At 42.5% G+C, this 21,854-nt stretch overlaps 1 protein-coding gene across 4 annotated transcripts in view; it reads left to right on the top strand.

The window, feature by feature from the left end:
* dscama (Down syndrome cell adhesion molecule a) overlaps positions 1–21,854 on the top strand; it is a 71,976-nt gene that overhangs the window by 21,031 nt on the left and 29,091 nt on the right. For all 4 annotated transcript variants that reach the window (XM_060909362.1, XM_060909360.1, XM_060909361.1 and 1 more), the window contains exons 2-9: positions 5,168–5,314; positions 6,874–7,152; positions 7,838–8,113; positions 8,707–9,003; positions 9,887–10,162; positions 13,525–13,803; positions 13,925–14,044; positions 14,699–14,878. In XM_060909362.1, coding sequence (XP_060765345.1) covers positions 5,168–5,314; positions 6,874–7,152; positions 7,838–8,113; positions 8,707–9,003; positions 9,887–10,162; positions 13,525–13,803; positions 13,925–14,044; positions 14,699–14,878 — 1,854 coding nt within the window. The remainder of the gene's footprint in view (positions 1–5,167; positions 5,315–6,873; positions 7,153–7,837; positions 8,114–8,706; positions 9,004–9,886; positions 10,163–13,524; positions 13,804–13,924; positions 14,045–14,698; positions 14,879–21,854) is intronic.

Here is a 21,854-nt window from a genome sequence, read left to right on the forward strand (position 1 = left end):
ATATACAGTGCGTGCATGTGTGTGTGTGTGGTGTGTGTGTGTGTGTGTGTGTGTGTGTGTGTGTGTGAGTGTGTATCTATATTAGCGTCCCACTGAAGCAAAGCTGAGGGATGAGGGGGCAGAAAGCAGATTCACGACTGAGGAATCTATATTTAATGCTACTGTAATCTCTCAGGAGAGGCACCAAACGTTCCTACTGCTTACGGTAAGTGAGCTCGGGGGTGTGGGCGCTGTGTGATTACAGATGAGTGGAGAGAGAATATAAAGGAGAACGAGAAAAGGTGTGTGTGTGTGTGAGAGAGAGAGAGAGAGAGAGAGAGCTAATTTCAGCCTCTGTTCCAGTGCGTGGAGAGAAAATGTGATTTTGTGTGTGTGTGTGTGTGTGTGTGTGTGTGTGTGTGTGTGGAGTGTGTGTGGGCAGATGAGACCTGCTCTAATGAGCTTGAGATGGAGGAGCTGGCGTTCCACACCACTGTAGTACTGCAGCTGGTATTTACGCTGCTGCTGCTGCTTCCATGGAGAGCTCTACAAAAGACCGACACGTTTTTCTTTTCAATGGCTCGGCTCGCTGACAGACATCTGCGTGGATCACTTAAAGCTGCAGTTTGCAATGATTCAGAATGTTTCTGTATCTGTAATAATCATATACATTACTCCAAAGATACCTCAAACTAATTCAGAGAAAGTGGTGGTGGTGGTGGTGGGGGAAACAAGTTCACACCACTGTAGAAGTTCTCCTATTTTTAAACCTCACATATGAAGAGCTTGAGATGTTCTTGTTAAAGCTTTCGGAGGCTGTAATGGTGATGCTGCATCCAGAGCGTGAGCATCAGGTGTGAACGTATACGCAGAGAGAAAACGAAGCTCGAGGGTCAGAGCAGTCATGAAATATTCATACTCCATCGCCACAGATGGCTCGGGGTCAGCGTTAAGGCCAAGGTCACGCCAGCGTCCTGATCTTCTGTTCCTATAAATAAAAAAGCAGACTGCAAGTGGATGAACTGTTTCAGTGTTCCATTTTTATTCCTTTCTTCTTGTGAATTTGAAGTGATGTTGCACCTGAACGCTGGCATTCGGGCTGGACAATACGACCATCATATCGATATCGTGATCAATGACATGATCGTACACTTTACTGAGATATTACAGGTGTCGTGATCTTTTTATAACTTTTTTTAAAAATAATTAGAAACTAAATCTAACTCGTAACTTGTTTTGCTTTCTTGCAGATTTTTAGCAAATCTAGATATTGTGAAACACAGTGTGTGTCATGAGCTGATATTTTTGCCTGCTGTTGAATACTCGTGTGGACCAGAAACACACACAAAGACACCAGAGAGACACAATAGTGTAGCCTTAAGCTCCGCCTACTTCTGATATTTTTATTGACAACTTTCCTCATGAGTCTGTAGGTGGTCAGTTCTGGCAGCGGTGTAGTGAAGCGCACTCAATTGTCGTTACTGAACACACTTCAGTGTACTCTCTCTCTCTCTCTCTCGAGAGAGAGAGAGAGAGAGAGAGAGAATGGACAAAAAATTGCCAAAAAAACTCTAAAAATAAACACAGACAGTAGGTTTAATCCGTTCCAGGTTTGTAATGCATCAAAAATCACCCTGCTAGCACGCTAACTAGCAAACGACCCGTTATATTTGCTAAAATTCACAGTGCTAAATTTCAACTTAGCTCAGCATTAAAGGATTCTTAAAAGTTAAAGATGTTTATATAACCATTACTCTGTCTATAGATATAATTGAAATGGTATTAAACATTAGGAAGATGGTGTATGATTAAAAAATGCTCGGCTCCAGCAGTAAAGCTGTAAAATTATCGCTAAATTCAATTAGTGCTGAGCTCAACTGTAATGAAACCCAGTGAGCTCTTCAAATATCTTACATTTGAAGTGTTAATGCTCATCAATCTGTCATAAATATTAAAGTTGATGAAGCAGCTTTAAATTAGCTTTTGTTCTTGCAAGAGTTCTGAACATTTAGCAGGAAGAACTTGCTAATGATTAGCCGTGGAACGTTATACTGTGTGATGATAAATCGTGATACAAATTTATAATGATTTGAGTCAATGAAATAAAAATGAATTAGTTTTTACTTTGGGCGGCACGGTGGTGTAGTGGTTAACGCTGTCGCCTCACAGCAAGAAGGTCCTGGGTTCGAGCCCCGTGGCCGGCGAGGGCCTTTCTGTGCGGAGTTTGCATGTTCTCCCCGTGTCCGCGTGGGTTTCCTCCGGGTGCTCCGGTTTCCCCCACAGTCCAAAGACATGCAGGTTAGGTTAACTGGTGACTCTAAATTGAGCGTAGGTGTGAATGGTTGTCTGTGTCTATGTGTCAGCCCTGTGATGACCTGGCGACTTGTCCAGGGTGAACCCCGCCTTTCGCCCGTAGTCAGCTGGGATAGGATCCAGCTTGCCTGCGACCCTGCACAGGATAAAGCGGCTACAGATAATGGATGGATGGATAGTTTTTCCAAGCTGTAGTTGTGTTGTTCAGACAGCAGAGGGTGTAAAATAACGTAAAATTGCAGGAAGACGTGTAACTTTACCGAAGCGAAAGAAAAGGGGAGAAAAGGAGGGAGCTGATTTGTGTTTAATTCTGAATACAGTCTTCTCTAATGTTCATAAAGATTTATGAAGAAAAGACCTGTGTGTTATTAACTTTTTGCATTTTTAATAAAATCACTATTTTAGTTAACAGGTTATTATATTTTACTTCAACTTTTATAGATATGAGGAAACTTTTTTAAATTTAACAGAAGGAATATTTAAGTTGATAAAAATAAGAAAATAAATGGGGCTTTTTTGATAATACATTTTTATTTATTTATTTATATTTTTCAAAAATATCGTGAATCAAATTGAATCATGAATTGACTGAATCGTTCCATACCTAATAACGATCACATGTCCCCTGTAGGAAGTGATATTGAGATGCTGGTTTATATTTTCACGCTGCCCACAGAGGGAGTGGGGTGTTTGCAGGGTGACAGAAGAAAAGCTGTGACTAGGGTTTTGAAGCAAAGCTCTCAGGAGGTCAGGGAGGAGGAGTGCAGGGTGGGAGTGTTCAATTATTTACGAGAGGACAGGAGAGGAGACGTGGGGTGTTGCTCGGTAGAATTTTCCGGGAGAACTGCACACAATCGAGCAATAACCTGCCGATCCGATATGCTCGGAGCACTTCAGCGCTTCCTGAGATCAGATTAGTAAAACTGGGGCAGGTGGATCCTCCATGGCCTCCTCAGTCAGATCCCGCAGCACACTTTTCATTTCACGCTCTCTCACAGACGAGATGCTGTAAAAGCTTGCGATTAACAGCGTGCTAAATGAATACCGACATGTCCTCTCGCTTTGTGACGAGGTTACGGACTGTTTTACTGTCAGCAAAAAACTGAGCTTGTCCTGATACAGTAATGTTGAATTAATATGTTTAAATTTGCAGGACTGTTGGAAGGTTTATCGTAATATAACCAACAGTTCAGATACAGAACACATGGAGTGTGCTTTTATAGGAAAATAATCACTGACGAGGTGGTGTGATGGAGCACAGTCAACTTTTACCAACATGAAGTTGATTGTTTTCTTGTCTTTCACAGCTTGAAGTGTTTTGTCTTGTACCAGAACAGACTGCCAACATTTTTATTTATTAAAGGACAACATGTCATATTTTTATCCATTTATGATTACATTTAATGTTCTGGAATACCCGTGGAACAAGTTTGTCCTGCTCTCATTTTACATTAAAGCAACTATAAACAGTCTGTCTGTCTGTCTGTCTGTCTGTCTGCAATTAAATAAACTCAGCTTGTGCAAACTCCTCTGTCCTGAAGATGTCAGAAAATGTAATGACAGCTTCACCTCTGACTATTCCAAAGCACTGACACTGGAGGCTCCTTCCAGAAATACAAAATAAAAGTATCTTTGTAGAAATTTTCACCATGTCAACCATTATAAAGGTTTTTTTGTAGTTTTAAATGAGATATTACTGTAGAAATGACGATGTGTTAGAACCAGTGCATTAATATAAACCTCATGAATCACCAACACAGTCTGTATTTAATGGCTTGAATTGTTTTATCACCTTTTTTCACCTCGTTCCATCACCCTCTGGTATCTGTGAAGGATGCAGCATCTCTGGAGTGTCTGATGTTCACTTGTCCGCTCCGTGGCATACTTTTCCTTCCCTTTTATTCACACATGACAAACTGCCTGTTTTAATGAAGCCCCTCATTCAGAAACACCAGGAACAAAAAAATTTGTGGTGCCTTGTGGGATGTGGTGAAAAAACAACCCTGAAATATTAGAGGGAGGATCAGGAACGTTTCTTTTTGTCACTTTAATCTCTGGTATAATGGAGAAAAAAATCTATACATTGTGAAAGCAGCTTCTGATGGTATCGCAGTATTCGGCTTGACCAGGTGATGATCTCAGGTTTCACCATGTTTAGGGATTTAGACACGACAGGCAACAAATCTCCACTGCTTCCACGGGTGAAAAAAATTGTGGTAAACATAGAAACAACAATAACATAAGTCTTATCTCTCACGGTAACAGCAACAGCAAACCACAGCTACATCTCCAGTGACTTAGAGATAGAAAACATTTGACTCTGAATAAAACCATAGACGTGATTTCAGCAGTAAACAGATCCGGCTCGGTCCTGAGTTCAAGTGTGGAGTTTCATGTCTTTGCCCCATATCTGTGTGGGTTTCTTCCAGGTTCTCCAGATTTCCTCCAACTTCCCTCAAGAACATGCCAGAATTCTGGACTATTTAAGATTTTGAACATTGCCTTTTCTTTGTAAAAAACTCAAACTCTTTCCATGGAAAACAGAAACTTGCATGACAAAAATATCAATTTCTTTATTGCAGTTTGTAGATGCAGCCTGGATATTAAAAAACGCTCCGATTGCAACTCCAGTCTTGAGAATTAATCTTGAGACTATCTTGTCCAAATTACCTTCTCAATCATTCCTGACTTGGACGTTCACTCTTGAGACCAGCTGAAGAGCATGACCGCTGTATGCCATGTTATTATGACCTCACCGTTCTGCCGATCGCAGGAATTAGCATGATATTAGCACATACGTTGTGTACGCCGTGGACCACATCAAAACCACAGATGAGCACTAATGATGATGTGTGTGTGCGTGTGTGTGTTTCAGGACCTCGATTTCTCATAACATCCACAGGAGCCTTGTACATTCTGGATGTTCAGAAGGAAGATGAGTTGTTCAACTACCGCTGCATGACAAGGCATCGCTACACCTCCGAGACGAGGCAGAGCAACAGTGCCCGGCTCTTCGTGCCAGGTGAGAGGAGCACCGTGAATCATCACCTACTGCCTGGGTCTTGCTCAGGGGCTCGAATCACTAAACGTAGAACAGAAATCAAAGCTTTTTTTCATGTGCACTGTATCTACAAGGCATCTGTAACTAAGAAGTAATGAATGTCTCTGTTATTGAAAATCTTTTGTGTAAAGATCATAAACAGACTAGATAGTACTGGAGTCTCTGGTCACTCATTGGCTTGGTTCTCTAACTCCCTTTCTAACAGAGTGTATTAGGATGCAGACCCTAATCTCTGTCAGCCCCTTTAGGCATTCCTCAGGGCTCAGTACTTGATCCCACACTCTTCATCATATTTATTAATGATATTCCTTGTGTTGTTAATAACTCCTATGTGATTTATCTGATGACATAATCTTGTGTGCCACTGGTCCAGCTCCTGATGCAGTGATCAAATCACTTTAGGATAGTTGTCTTGAAATACAGCAGTTTTTTTTTCTTTTAAACTAACCTCAATTTATCATTAAACGCTGCCAAGATTAAAGTTATGTGTTTTGGTGTGAAGGGCATCGAGTCCCCGTCCAGCTTGGATATTACCACTAGAGATGGAACCATCCTAGAGGAGGTCATGGTTTAGAAATACCAAGGAATCTGTCTCAAGAGAGCATGGTCCTTCTCTCACCAAGTCCAGTCAACGGTCAAGGCAAAACCTGGTTTTCTATATCGAAATCGTTCTTCTTTTACATCTGCTTCCAAACACATGATCGTTCAAATGACTATACTTCCCTCGTTTGATGATGGGTTACAATTTATAGTTTGGCTTGGAAAGCAAAGCTTCAGAAGCCTGACACAGTGTTGTTCTGATCTTTGATTGGTTGTGAATGCCCCTTCAGAACACACCACTGCCTTCTGTATTCTCTGCTCAAATGACTCTCCTTTCATGCATTGGTTCTTCACTTATTTAGAAAACTGTTCTTGGAGACTCACCTCCCTGTTGAAGTCAGTTATTGCAGCTAATATCTGAGCGCCGTCATCCCTGTACATCAGCGTCATGGCCCCTAAATCCAATACCTCCTGTTGTTATTCCAAATCTGCTGCTGCTAATTAGCCGTTCTTCTTTATTTTTTTCTGTCTTGTGGTTTATTTGTTTTTTTCCTTTCTTTCCTCCCTTCCCTCCACCCTGCAAATGTCTTCTGGTGCTTGCCAGGCTGTCACTTTCACCAAGATATTGTTCTTAATGTCTTGCCTGGTAAAATAAAGGTTAAATAACTAAAAAAAAACCTTTCATCTATTCATCTGCATCATGTAAAGGTGAACCAATTATCACCATTCTGGAAGCAGCCATCTTGGACGACCGAACCAGCATCACTGACCATGTTGATACAATACAGTGAGAATTTCATTCCATAAAACTTTTTTTTTTTTTGAGCAAAGAATGAAGTGCAGAACCCAAAACTGATTCTGTTGACTGAATACATTTGGGATAGGGGGTCAAAGATATAAGTTAAATCCTCCTCAAACAGTTCCTTTAATCTCCACCGTCTCTATTCTGAACCTTCATGCCTTCCTCTTCATCTTCCAAGACCCCACAAACTCAGCTCCTGCGATCCTTGATGGCTTCGAGAAGCGAGAGGTCATGGCCTCGCACAGGGTGGAGCTCCCGTGCAAAGCTTCAGGGCATCCGACGCCGAAATACCGCTGGCTGAAGGACAATAGGCCGCTGGAGCCGGACACACGCTTCAGGCAGAGCGTGACGGGTCTGCTGATTGAAAGAGCACAGCCCAGCGACTCTGGCAGCTACGTGTGCGAGGTGTGGAACAGCTACGGAAACGCCGAGGTCATCGGGCGCCTTCTGGTCAAAGGTATATTCTCCTTTTCATGGATTAATGAATCCGCATCAGTGTAGAAATGTTTTTTTGTTTTTAGGACTCTATTTCTATGAACAAGTCCTGTAACACTAATTGAAGGTGAACTCGATTTTATTGGTGTGAAATGTAAATAGCTTGTCTGGGTCAGCAGGAGATCTGTTGCTAACCACAGAACATAAGATGTTTCATGGAAATCGCAAAAAGTTACAGCAATATTTACTCGGGGAAGGTTATGAGTTTTCAGAGTCAGGTTATGCACCAGTTATGCACCAGCTGAAGTCCTTTTTCTCAGTTCTCCATTCTGGAAATTATTTCATGCATCTGAGGTTGGCAGATTTTTCTTGAGTCTGAAGCAGGGTTTTCAGCCGGATCTCACCCACTGCCTTTAAAACCAAGCACTTTCCTTCATGCCCCATAAAATCACTGCAAATTTGTCTTTGTTTCACAATATACTGTACGTCTTCTACCCTTATAATTTGGTGGCTTATAAATAGCACTTGATCCAGCACATCATGTTATTTTGCATGTCATGCTCCAGTCATTTCGCATTTCAAGATCAAGAAATCAAACCCATCAAATTGTAATGTTTGTGAGAGATTAATTATTTTAATTTGCTTTATCAACTCGACTCCATGCTCAAATGCTAATTGTTGATGCTCAGTGTGATGGTTCTGTTCAGAGCCCCTGCGGGTGGTGGTCAGCCCCAGGAAAGTGAAAGGCAGTGTGGGGAGCCAGGTTTCTCTGACCTGCAGCGTCACCGGGTCAGACGAGTACGAGCTTTCCTGGTACCGCAACGGCGACAAGATCAATGCTGGCGGCGGCGTCCACATGAACGGGATCAACAAAGAGAACCTGGTGATGGATGGCATGGCCAAGAGCGATGGAGGAGCTTACCAGTGCTTTGCCAGGAAGGGCAAGATCTCAGCTCAGGACTTTGTACAGGTCATTTTAGAAGGTCAGTAAACATTGTAGACCTTTTTTTTTGGTGTTTTGATTAAATAATGTCCAACATTTGTTTCTTTAGTTTAGCTATGAGTCTGATGTAGCCAATGAGTAATGGGCGTCTAATGTTACGTTGGCCATCCGTTGCGTTAACAGATCTTCATACGCTTACTTCAAATGGTAATGTTATGTAACAATATGTCAAGTCATTTTCCAAATATAATTCCACTCCCTGTGTTGGAGAGGCGGGATCTAAAGGGCGGAGTGACACCAAATTTCATAAAGAAAAAAGTGATTCCAGTTGTCCAAGATGGCCGCCTCCATAATGTTCCAGCACTCAGCTATGAGTTGAACAGTGGACTAAACCACATCAGCAAATCTGCAAGACGTCACTGGAGGACAGGATGCGGTTGGATGGACATATTATTTAAAAGTTTGGGTGATAGACTTCTCTTTTTGAGCTATGTTAGTCTTCAGAGCCGGTGGACAGATCCAAACCAATGAAGCAAACGTTGGACACCAAGCACGAGCTGGGATAAGTTGTATAAATTCTGTAAAGCTTTTTTTTCAGAGAACTATCCGGCATATTTACCCATTTCTTGACAGACGGCACCCCCAAGATCCTGTCTGCCTTCAGTGAGAAAGTGGTGAGCCCCAACGAGTTCGTCTCCTTGATGTGTCACGTCAAAGGGACGCCGCAGCCAGTGGTGACGTGGACGCTGGATGACGATGTGGTGGTGAAGGACAGCCGCCACCGCATGGGCCACAGCATCACTGCTGAGGGGAACGTCATCAGCTACCTGAACATCTCACACACGCAGGTCCGCGACAGCGGCGTCTACCGGTGCACATGCAACAACTCGGCGGGCACGGTCTCCTACCAGGCTCGAATAAACGTAAGAGGTGCTTGTCAGATCAGCTCCTCCGAAAACACACACACACACACACACAGGTCACACAAGACTTTCTTTCAGTTCAATGTTTCTTCCCTAATTTCCTTTTATTAATGTTTCTATTAGTGAACTGGTTTCTATCATAACATCAGACTATAGGCTTTAAAATATTTCCCTGCAGGTCTGTGACGCATCACGTCTCGAACAATTCACTCACACTCACTGTTCATTTCTGTGACTCCCCCCCCCCCATTTTGTGCACTTATTTTTAGCCCCAGTGTTTCTCTTCTGGCCTTAATTTAATGCCTTAAAGACTTCATTTGGGAAAATAAAGGCATCCATGTTAATTATGTAGACTTTGTCCTCTCTCTCTCTCTCTCTCTCTCTCTCTTGCTTTCTCACACACACACACACACACACACACACACACACACACACACACACACACACACACACACACAGATATTAATGAATTGTAATGTATTTATGCTACAGTGATGTTCAAGTCTGATTGGTCGAAAGGTGTGTTTTCATTTTCTGTAAGAGCAGATTATTGATAAATGTTTCTGAAAGGAGTCTCCAGTGTCGGTGCGTTTCTGCTCCAGGATGGTTTCTCACTAATGACACAAGCTTCATTTTTGAATTATTAATACTGAGAGAGAAAAGAAGAGAGGCTTGTAAAGGTGTTTATAGCTGCTCTAATTAAAGTCAGAACAGGGATTATAGTCTTATCGCAGATGTTATTATTGATATGAAAAGATGCATCATTATAACTTTAACCAAAATATTTTTTTCTCTTTGAAAACTGGCTCAGCTTTCATTTTGCAATTCACCCAAATTCCACAAATCATTTTAAACAAGTCTCTTTCTGTTTTTTTCTGACATCTTTCCAGGTCCTGCTGACATACGCCCCATGAAGAACCTCACTGCCATCGCCGGCTGGGACACATACATCCACTGCCACGTCATTGGATACCCATACTACTCCATCAAGTGGTACAAGAACTCCAACCTGCTGCCGTTCAATGACAGACAGCGAGCGTTCGAGAACAATGGCACTCTGAAGCTGCTTAACGTGCAGAAGGAGCTGGACGAGGGCGAGTACGCCTGCCACGTCCTCGTCCAGCCGCAGGTCTTTAAGAATCAGAGCGTCCACGTCACTGTGAAAGGTAAAGGGCTTGTGATGGAGATCAGTACGGAGGAAACTACCAACTAAACAAAGAGAATTTTTAAAAATGAAAATATTGTCTCATTGTCTCATGTTTCAGTAATTTGTGAGGCTCAGGCTTTAGACGTTTCCTCAGTGTATCGTTTCTGTAGCACTGAACTCTTCCAGAGAACAGTTCTCATACCTACAGTAGCACTTAAACAAGCAAGCAAACAAACAAACAAACAAACAAACAAACAAATACAAGACCCTCTCTATTATTGTCTTCATTTTGATTTATATAAGGTACTTTTTCAACTTTGTGGTTATTATTGTTTTTAATAACCAATTTAATTAGTTTTTATTGATTGAGTAAAATTCATTGATTTTGTGTTTGAACGGTAGTTCTTAAACCTTTAAACAATCAATATTAATGAAAAGATAGATAAATAATTCTAAAAATAATTACATCATGTTTTAAGATGTTTTTACTTGATGTCCGTATCAATAAAGTTTTATCTAATCTAATCTAATCTAATCTAATCTAATCTAAGAAGAAATACTGTTGAATAAGAACAATAATAATATTGTTACTGTTGTTGCCACATGTTTATACAGTGCCTTGCAAAAGTATTCACCCCCTTGGTGTTTGTCCTGTTTTGTTGCATTACAAGCTGGAATTAAAATGGGTTTTTGGAGGGTTAGCACCATGTGATTTACACAACATGCCGACCACTTTAAAGGTGAAAATTGTTTTTTTTATTGTGACACAAACAATAATTAAGATGAAAAAACAGAAATCTGGAGTGTGCATAAGTATTCACCCCCTTTCGTATGAAACCCCTAAATAAGAGCTGCTCCAACCAATTCACTTCATAAGTCACATAATTAGTTGATTAAGATCCACCTGTGTGCAGTCAGTGTCACATGATGTCTGTATAAATCACCCTGTTCTGGAAGGACCCTGACTCTGCAACACTACTAGTCAAGTCAAGTTTATTTGTATCGCGCTTTTAACAATAAACATTGTCGCAAAGCAGCTTTACTGAATTTGAACGACTTAAAACATGAGCTAATTTTATCCCTAATCTATCCCCAATGATGAAGCCTGTGGCGACAGTGGCAAGGAAAAACTCCCTCAGACGACATGAGGAAGAAACCTCGAGAGGAACCAGACTCAAAAGGGAACCCATCCTCATTTGGGCAACAACAGACAGCCTGACTATAATCTCATCTCATTATCTCTAGCCGCTTTATCCTGTTCTACAGGGTCGCAGGCGAGCTGGATCCTATCCCAGCTGACTACGGGCGAAAGGCAGGGTTCACCCTGGACAAGTCGCCAGGTCATCACAGGGCTGACACATAGACACAGACAACCATTCACACTCACATTCACACCTACGGTCAATTTAGAGTCACCAGTTAACCTAACCTGCATGTCTTTGGACTGTGGGGGAAACCGGAGCACCCGGAGGAAACCCACGCGGACACGGGGAGAACATGCAAACTCCACACAGAAAGGCCCTCGCCGGCCATGGGGCTCGAACCCAGGACCTTCTTGCCGTGAGGCGACAGTGCTAACCACTACACTACCGTGCCGCCCCATGACTATAATATTAACAGTTTTAACATGAAGTCAGTTTCGTTGATGTTATAAACTCTTCATTGATGGAAACTTGAGTGCAAAACTGTTCATGACAACTGCAGTCCTAAAGTTAGCAAGTCAACTGTAGTCCTCAGCCATAAAAGCATGACTGTAAGAGTCCAGAGCGTCCTCCAGGTGTGACTTTCAACTGTCCTCACTAAGCAATACTAAGCAAACAACATGAAAACCAAGGAGCCTCCAAACAGGTCAGTGACAAAGTTGTGGATTAGTATAGCTCAGGGTTGGGTTATAAAAAATATCCCAAACTTTGAATATCCCACAGAGCTCCAATAAATCCATCATAGCAAAATGGAAAAAATATGGTACCACTACAAACCTGACAAAAGAAGGCCGCCCAGCAAAACTCACAGACTGGGCAAGGAGGGCATTAATCAGAGATGCAACAAAGACAGCAACAATAACGCTGAAGGAGCTGCAAAGATCCACAGTGGAGATGGAAGTATCTGTCTATAGGACCACTTTAAGCCATACACTCCACAGAGTGGGCGGGGCTTTATGGAAGCATGGCCAGAAAAAAGTCATTGCTTAAAAAATCACGTTTGGAGTTTGCCCAACAGCATGTGGCAGACTCCCCAAACACATGGAAGAAGATTCTCTGGTCAAATGAAACTAAAATTGATCTTTTTGGCCATCATGGGAAATGCTATGTGTGGTGCAAACCCAACACCCCGAGAACACCATTCCTACAGTGAAGCATGGTGGTGGCAGCATCATGCTGTGGGGATGTTTTTCATCTGCAGGGACAGGAAAGCTGGTCAGGACTGAAGGAAAGATGGATGGCACTAAATACAGGGCAATTCTGGAGGACAACCCGTTTGAGTCGGCCAGAGGTTTGAGACTGGGACGAAGGTTCATGTTCCAGCAGGACAATGATCCTAAACATACTGCTAAAACTACACTGGAGTGGTTTAAAGTGAAACATTTAAATGTCTTGGAATGGTCTCATCAAAGCCCAGACCTCAATCCAATTGAGAATCTGTGGCATAACTTGAAGATTGCTGTTCACCAACACAACCCAGCTAACTTGAAGGAGTTGGAGCAGTTTTGCCTTGAGGAATGGGAAAAAATCCCAGTGGCTAGATGTGCTAAGCTAATAAAGACATACCCCAAGAGACTTGCAGCTGTAATTGTAGCAAAAGGTGGCTCTACAAAGCATTGCCTTTGGGGGGTGAATACTTATGCACACTCCAGATTTCTGTTTGTTCATCTTAATTATTGTTTGTGTCACAATAAAACAACAATTTTCACCTTTAAAGTGGTCGGCATGTTGTGTAAATCAGATGGTGCTAACCCTCCAAAAACCCATTTTAATTCCAGCTTGTAATGCGACAAAACAGGACAAACACCAAGGGGGATGAATACTTTTGCAAGACACTGTATTTATTAATATGTATTATGTGTAATAATTACTGTATTTTTGTAACACCTAATTTTGTAATTTTTATATTTTAAACGCTATGACAACATTTACAGTAATGATATAATTAAATATCGAATAATTGTTGTACATTACTGTGTATCATGTAGGCACTGACAGTATGTACAGTACTTCCCTTTAGGAGTCACAGCCGTAGAGTGTTATTGTTTTTTGTATACATTTTCATTACACAGCTGCAGGGAATAACTGAGTGCAGCACAAGCTTTATGTCCTCTGTTTTTCTCCTTCTCCTCACCCTCCTCCTCCTCACCTTCCTCCTCCTCACCTTCCTCCTCCTCAGTCCCTCCCTTCATCCAGCCCTTCGAGTTCCCACGTTACTCCATTGGTCACAGGGTCTTCGTTCCCTGCGTGGTGCGTTCAGGTGACCTGCCCATCTCCATCAACTGGGAGAAGGACGGAAAGCCCATTAACGCCAGCCTGGGCGTCACCATCGACAACATCGACTTCACCAGCTCACTGCGCATCTCCAACCTGCAGCGGGTTCACAATGGCACGTACACGTGTATCGCCCGAAATGACGCCGCTGTCGTCAAATACCAGAGCCAGCTCATCGTCAGGGGTGAGGACACAGCGTACTCACCTCAACACTGATTTATTCCTCAGGCTCCAACTGTCCATGTTGGAAAACAATGGAAAAGGTGTTCTGATGATCTGGCATGTGTTGCTGTGCTCTTGTGTAGTTCCACCAAGATTCACCGTCCAGCCCAAAGACCAGGATGGGATCTATGGGAAAGCTGTGATCCTCAACTGTTCTGCTGATGGAGAACCTCGTCCAACTATTGAGTGGAAATACTCAAAAGGTATAAGTTTATTTATCTAAACAAATCAGCAATGAGAATCTTCCCCGATTAAAGCGGCAGTGAGGTTCCTTTCTGATTAAAGCGGCAATGAGGTTCCTCTCCAATTAAAGCAGCAGTGAGGTTCCTCTCCGATTAAAGCGGCAGTGAGGTTCCTCTTCGATTAAAGCGGCAGTGAGGTTCCTCTCCACTTAAAGCAGCAGTGAGGTTCCTCTCCGATTAAAGCGGCAGTGAGGTTCCTCTCCGATTTAATCGGAGAGGAACCTCACTGCCGCTTTAATCGGAGAGGAACCTCACTGCTGCTTTAAGTGGAGAGGAACCTCACTGCCGCTTTGAGGTTCCTCCTTTAATCGGAGAGGAACCTCACTATCACTTTAATTGGAGAGGAACCTCACTGCTGCTTTAATCGGAGAGGAACCTCACTGCCACTTTAATCAGAGAGGAACCTCACTGCCGCAGTGAGGAAGCAGCAGTGAGGTTCCTCTCCGATTAAAGCAGCAGTAAAGTTCCTCTCCGATTAAAGCAGCAGTGAGGTTCCTCTCTGATTAAAGCGGCAGTGAGGTTCTTTTCTGATTAGAGCATCAGTGTAGATCTTTACTAACTGAAGCAGAGAGGCGAAATGACGTTCTCTGATGTAGGTTCTGAATGTTCTTGCAGGTGCTGGTGTTCCTCAGTTTCACCCGATTGCACTAAACTCGGGCTACAGGGTCCAACTGCTGAGCAACGGTTCTCTTCTCATAAAGCACGTGCTGGAAGAAGACGCAGGTTACTATCTCTGTAAGGTCAGCAACGACGTGGGAGCCGACGTCAGCAAGTCCATGTACCTCAACGTCAAGAGTAAGTCACACTGAGCTGCTGAAATATTCACTGCTTTTGCTTGAACACATTCACTTTAAATGGTTTGGATCCCATCTCTTCATCTCGTTCATATTTTATAATCTTTCCTTTTCCTCTCAGTCCTGCGTTAAACACCTTGAGCTGCGTAGAGCCCATTGTGAAAGACACTATAATCAGAAATAAAAGTAGATTATTAAAGTCATCCACGATTATCATTTGTTTAAATTACTTATTTTTAGAATTTCTATCAAATGTTTATTGGATTTATTTCCATTTTATTTCCTTCTGCTTTTATTTATCATCAAAATCAAACAGATTTCAAATCAACACTCATTCATGGAAATTAGTGCATTCTCTTTAGAGAAAAAAACATTCAGGCGATTATTGTGTTTGTTTCAGTGTCCTTTATACTGTGTGTGTGTGTGTGTGTGTGTGTGTGTGTGTGTGTGTGTGTGTGTGTGTGTGTGAGAGAGATTCTGCAGTGGTACTTTCACTATTCGAGGTTAAACAAGGTCACTGTGGTGTCGAGGAGAAAGACAGCCGTTGTAGCCTGGTACTGTAGAGCTTCTGCCTTACTGCAGCCTTCCAGCAGTGTGTGTGTGTGTGTGTGTGTGTGTGTGTGTGCTCAGTAGCCAAAGACTTATCTTCCCTCCATTAAGTCTTGAACTGAAGCGGAGGCAGTGATGTAGAAAAGCGAGCTCTGAGAAAGCAGAGCTCTCTCTCTCTCTCTCTCTCTCCCCTTATCTCAATGTCTTTCTTTCTGTCTCACCTCTCATGTCTCTCTCTGGTTTTTGCCATCTGTCTTCCTCTCCATCATGCTCATTGTCACCTCTCTTTCTCTTCCTTCGTACATCTTTCTTTCTCCTCCATTCCTGTCTATCTTGAGCTCTCTCTTTATCCACCTCTGTTAGTCTGTTTTTTCCTTCCCCTTTTTTGGTCTGTCTCTTCCTACTTTTGTCCAATTCTCTCTCTCTCTCTCTCTCTCTCTCCAGTTCAATATTAAATGATTTTTCTGCAGAATAAATGTATTAAGTGATGAGATTGTTTGTTTGAAAATGCTCCATGTTTTACATTCTCCAGTATAAACCTTGGCTGTTAAAGCATTTATGACACAATTTTGTAACACAATCTCATGCAATTCTATTATTTGACATTTTTCTAAATACTTCTTAAAGTTTTATAAAAGGGTAAAATGGATCTCTCTCTCACACACACACGCACACACCTCCTCTTCATCCAACCAGTGTGTGATCGATGATGACACAGTGGAATACTGTACCATGTGTGTGTCCTCGTGCCGTGTTGCTGCAGGTCCCCGAGGTTCACGGCTGTTGTTTTGATGCTTGGTGTCGGTGTCACTGTAACCCGAGTCTCCCTCAGCGTCCTGACCCGCTCGGCTCAGCTCTATGTTTATATCGGGACTCACTCGTTCCCGGAGGGAGGAACAGGATGCCCTTATAGAAAATCAACAGATTGTAATTTTTTTCAAATCGAATTGATTTGAAAATGCACATTGCGTTTGTACTCAGGGCTGCACAGGGCGACGTTGGCTAAAGCAGCATTATGAGTGCTTTATAGCTACGGCTCGTTTATTCCTTATTTGAAAGGGATCAACATTTTTAAAACCTGATCCAGAGTCAGGTTTTTTTTGTATTTGAGTCAGATTATTTGGGATTAGTTCACAAATCTTTACCAAAATCTGGACTATTATGTGAGAATAAAACACTAGGCAGCATTGCTTAGCATTAACTAGCGATGATTAGTCAGCTATCGAACTAGCACACCATTTTCTGTTTGAGCTGAGAAACTAGCAAGCAGTTCAGCAAATAAATGTCACACATTGTGTTTAAATTGTGATAAACTCCTGTATGATCTGATGTGTAGTCTGATTTTGTTCTTCTGTATCCTTTAAAATAAAATAATACCCCTCTGTTCCTTCAGCAGGAATGAACTCATGTGTTAGCGAGTGACTGAATCAGCTCACCTGTTATGAATACTCAATACGGCTTTGGTCACTTTAGAAAGGAATAAAACATTTATAAATCCCAATCCATCATATTAGTGTCTGATTATTTGGGAAAATTCAGGACTCTTTCTCATAATCTTTAGCTGTGTCAGAATAAAGGCACCAGGCAGCGTCACTTAGCATGAACTCGTGATGATTAGATCACTATTGCACACACACACACACACACACACGGCTTTTAGTAATAAATTGTGAAATGATATACTGTACTTCAATATAATTTTGTAGATTTTATAGCCATGACAGTGCTAGAAGTTTTTACTGATTTTTAAAAATTGTTTATTTAAAAACAAACAATTTGAATTCAGGTTCGACCCTGAGCTCAGGACTGTGTCTGTGGAGATTTGCAGGTGGCACCGGTGTTTATTTACTTTTCCTCCAGAGTCTCATCACTAAGGTGAAAAATGGAGACGCAAACTGCTCCTTGGTAGTGACTGTGTGTGTGTGTGTGTGTGTGGTGCTCTGTGATGATCTGGTGTCTCATACAGGGTTTGTTCTGACCTCACTTCCTGAGCTCCAGGATTAAGACTCAATCTTTCTAGAAGAGGAGTGAATGAATGAAATACCTGTGATGCGCCATCTAGTGGCCATTTGGTGAAATCGCACTGCTGCACATGATCACCAGGCGTTTAAAACATGGCCGCTTGTGTGTTCACCAAAACAAAATGTGTCTTATCATGTATCTTGCCCATAACTGTTCTTTTTCTTTGTGCATGTACAGCCATGAAAGGAAATGCCTTTGGATGGTAAAAGGCCTTCATGTTTGTCATCATTTTTACACTTTTTTCCCACCAATTTGCACGCAGTGGTTCCTGAAAAGGATTGGTGTGTTCCTGAACAGGAAATATTTTAAGAAGACTGCATTATTAATAATAATAATGTGTTATACTGGCAGGTCTGGAGTCTTGGTTGTTTATTACTACTGTTTTACTGTAATTCTATGTACTTCACTTTCTTTCTAAAATATTTGAGCTGTAACACTTTTATGCTCACAAACAGATTGGACTCAATTATCTTACAGCATTAGTCCGGCCCTCTAAATCACTTACTTCCCATCACATTATACTAAACACTGGACTAAATTACACTGCTAATGGTGATTCTTCAGTGAAGTACCTTTTAAATCTGGTGAATGTTCTTCTCTCCTGCTTTAAACTCACTCGTCTAAGACACAGACACATCGACAAGCAATCGTTGTTTATTGCTGTTAGTTAGGACCAATTAAGGACTCAAGACACTAAGGTGGTGTTTACATTAGACCGTATCCGTCTCGTTTTTGTCGCGGATGCACTGTCCGTGCACATTAAAACGCCGGGAAACGACTCCACAGGCGGAACAGTTTGAATCCGCCAGGTCCCACGTATTCAACCCAGTTCATATCTGATCCGGTGCTGCGTAAACATTGAGGAACGAGGAAATGCAGTGCTGAGCTCTAGCTGACGTCGTCATTGGACAACGTCACTGTGACATCCACCTTCCTGATTTGCTGGCGTTGGTCATGCCACGTTGGTCATGTGACGCGACTGCTGAAAAACGGCGCGGACTACAGGACACGACACACAGCGGCTCAGTCCCGAATCACTGCTCGTGCGCTTCACTCGCGCGCTCTGTGAGCTGCGCAGGGCCGGAGTGCGCACCCTCCAGAGGGCACTCGCTGTTCAGGGCGGAGTGATTTGGAGCGCAGGAGGAAGCGCTGAGCCGCACTGAGGTTTATTTACACATTTCAACTTATTTACCTCCTTCAGGCGCTTAAACTCAGTGAGAACATGAACATCACAACCAGGTGTGTTTATCTGCTGGAGAAGGTGTTCGCTTGCCATCCTTCCACTTGCAAGTGGTGAGTGACTTGCGCATGCCCGATATGCACTGGGATCATGTGACGTGCCGTCTAATTAGTCATGTGATTAGCGTATCCGTGTATTGGCGTTGCTGTGTGCACGCGAATCGTGTATTGGCGTTGCTGTGTGCATGCGAATCATTTTAAAAACGTTAATCTGATGATCCGCTGATATGGTCTAATGTAAACACCACCTAAAACATTTCCATAATGGAGCAACAGATGTGTGGACCTGCTTGTTTCTTTGCACATTGCTCCTGTATGACAGATTGGATTTATTCATTTGGAAGACATATTTATTCAAAGCTGCTTTAGAGCGGAAGAGTACTATGAGCGTAGCTGAATAATCCAGCAGTCCCGAGACATCACTACACGCTTTTTTTTATTATATGAAGTTCTGGATGGTGGCACGGTGGTGTAGTGGTTAGCGCTGTCGCCTCACAGCAAGAAGGTCCGGGTTTGAGCCCCGTGGCCGGCGAGGGCCTTTCTGTGCGGAGTTTGCATGTTCTCCCCGTGTCCGCGTGGGTTTCCTCCGGGTGCTCCGGTTTCCCCCACAGTCCAAAGACATGCAGGTTAGGTTAACTGGTGACTCTAAATTGAGCGTAGGTGTGAATGTGAGTGTGAATGGTTGTCTGTGTCTATGTGTCAGCCCTGTGATGACCTGGCGACTTGTCCAGGGTGAACCCCGCCTTTCACCCGTAGTCAGCTGGGATAGGCTCCAGCTTGCCTGCGACCCTGTAGAACAGGATAAAGCGGCTAGAGATGAGACGAGATGAGATGAGATGAGAAGTTCTGGATGTCCAGAATTGTATAAAGATTGTCTTCATCCAATGGTTGGCCATCACGCTCCACCTTCTCCTCCATGAAAAAGCGTAATTGTGCAGTAAAGTGGATGAATAGAGCAAGCAGACCTAGAGCTCCTGTACACACCAATCTTGTCTCCTAAAACGGCCCAGTGAGCCGCAGCAGCGTGGCCTACATTCCCATCATGCAGAGCGCCTGCGTAACTTGAATATAATTTGACAGAGTTTTGGGGATTGTAACAGAACTACACTTGTGCTTCAATGACTTATCAACATGATTGTTTACGTCAATTATGAAAAATGATCTACGTGAATTTTTATATTTGACGTGTCATTTACACATGAGTATAAACGTGTTACAGTGTAAGAGAGTAAACGTCCTTGTGTCCCAGTGCTCTTCAGTGTTTTGATCATGACATGACGGCGGAGATTTTGACAGCTGCATACATGTCAACCTATACGGAATGTCCGTATTTTATACGGATTTGATTCAATAAACATAGTATACGGGCATACAAATAAAGTTATACGGATTCTTTAAAAAAAACTTCAATATTTATTTAGAGTTATAATCAATTCCCACGATGATAAAAGAGCGCATAACATTTACAAACGTACTGTACACCACAGACAGCCAGTAAAGAGTCTTATGAAATCGCGCGTTATCTTGTGGTAGCGAGACTTTGCTCCACTTCTGATCATGCGCACACCACATTGCGAGAATCCCGCCAACCGGGAAGTAACATTTTGTTTGAAAAGCGTATTTCCACCTGAGCGACTTTCACTAGCGACTGAAAAGATTCTGAATGGGCAGTCCGGCAAGATCAACACAGACACTTGCTGTGACATGCAGCCTCGTGAGGTATTGGTGCAGAGCGCTAAAAAAGCTGTCATGGAGGACAATTCAGAACATTAGAGTGACACTTTGCGTTTTTGTCAAACATTGGAGCTTTGTATTCATTCTGAAGGTTTATTGTTATTAATATTGAATAAAAAGTAACTGGGATATATCATTGTTAATTATAATTCAAATTTTAGGTGAATTATTTTAATTTGCATCTTATAAGGATTTTATAAGGGAAATACGGATTTTGCAGGTTGGTTATACAGGTTTGATTGACCAAAGATTGACATGTATGCAGCTGATATCTGATTACAAACAGAACAGATTAGACTTACGTGTTTGTCGCGATTTAACAACTGGATCACCATGTGACTCTCACTGTGTGAGGAATTCACACTTATCTCACAAGTCTTTCGGCATCTTTGGGCAGATTGGGTCAAGTTAGAAAGTCACCGAAATCCTGATTTGTGCCACAGCCATATCCGATGTGTTTTCCTTTTCCAAACTGCCTCATGGACTGACTGTAAATCCACAGATGGAGTTTGGTGACATCGTCAGCGCGTGATGGCTGAGATGATCACTAGGTGTGATGGTTTGAGGTCAAGGGTCAAAAACCTGTTAAGTGACAGGTCAATTAGAGCCCTACATTAACAGCCTCGTTCATGTAATTAAAATGAAAAGCCACAACCTACGATATTCTGCTTTTGGGTGTTGGTGAATGAATGGAAACTTCATCTCAGGTGTATTTTCTTTATGATATAAACACAAGCAGCAGCAGCTGAGAGCCTCTGAAAATCAGTCCTGCATGTTTGTTCTATTCTCGTCCTCCACTGACAAGAGCAGAGAGAGAGAGAGAGAGAGAGAGAGAGCCTGGAGCTGGTTGGCATGGTAACATGTCCAGGTGAAAGGGGGATGGGGTGGAGGAGGGGAACCCGGCTGGCTCATGAGGGAGATGAGTAAAGAAAAACAGGCAGGATTCCCTGAGGAGTAAATGCTAAGCAGAGACCACGAACTCCCCATCACAGCCCTGCTAGCGTCGGGTTTAACGGGTTTCTTTCACCATCAGAAAACGGTCCAGTTCAGTAGTTTTTAGTACAGTACCGACTGGCACCGACAGGAAATAACAAATAAGGAAGTATTAATGATGCACTGAGCAGTTTGATGCTAATTTGTTGGTTGGTGCTGTGTTTTCATTCTTCCTGTGAGAAGTTGTGTTCTGTTCAGGGACATCGCAGGGACACGGTTATTGCAAGCGCAGATACAACCGCATTCAATCGGAGAAAATATTTCATCAATCTCAGACATGAGAGAATCAGGTTTTACTGTTCGTCTCTAAAAACAAAACAGCAAGAGCTTCTTTTCTCGAATTTCCAGTGATGTTCAATATCACATTAATGAGAAACCCAGTGTAGAATTCGTGGATATGTTCGTGCGATGTTGCAATATAGAGTGTCTTGGAAAAGTAT

Source organism: Neoarius graeffei, chromosome 25, assembly GCF_027579695.1.
Source record: "Neoarius graeffei isolate fNeoGra1 chromosome 25, fNeoGra1.pri, whole genome shotgun sequence".
In the NCBI taxonomy this organism is placed as follows: Eukaryota; Metazoa; Chordata; class Actinopteri; order Siluriformes; family Ariidae; genus Neoarius; species Neoarius graeffei.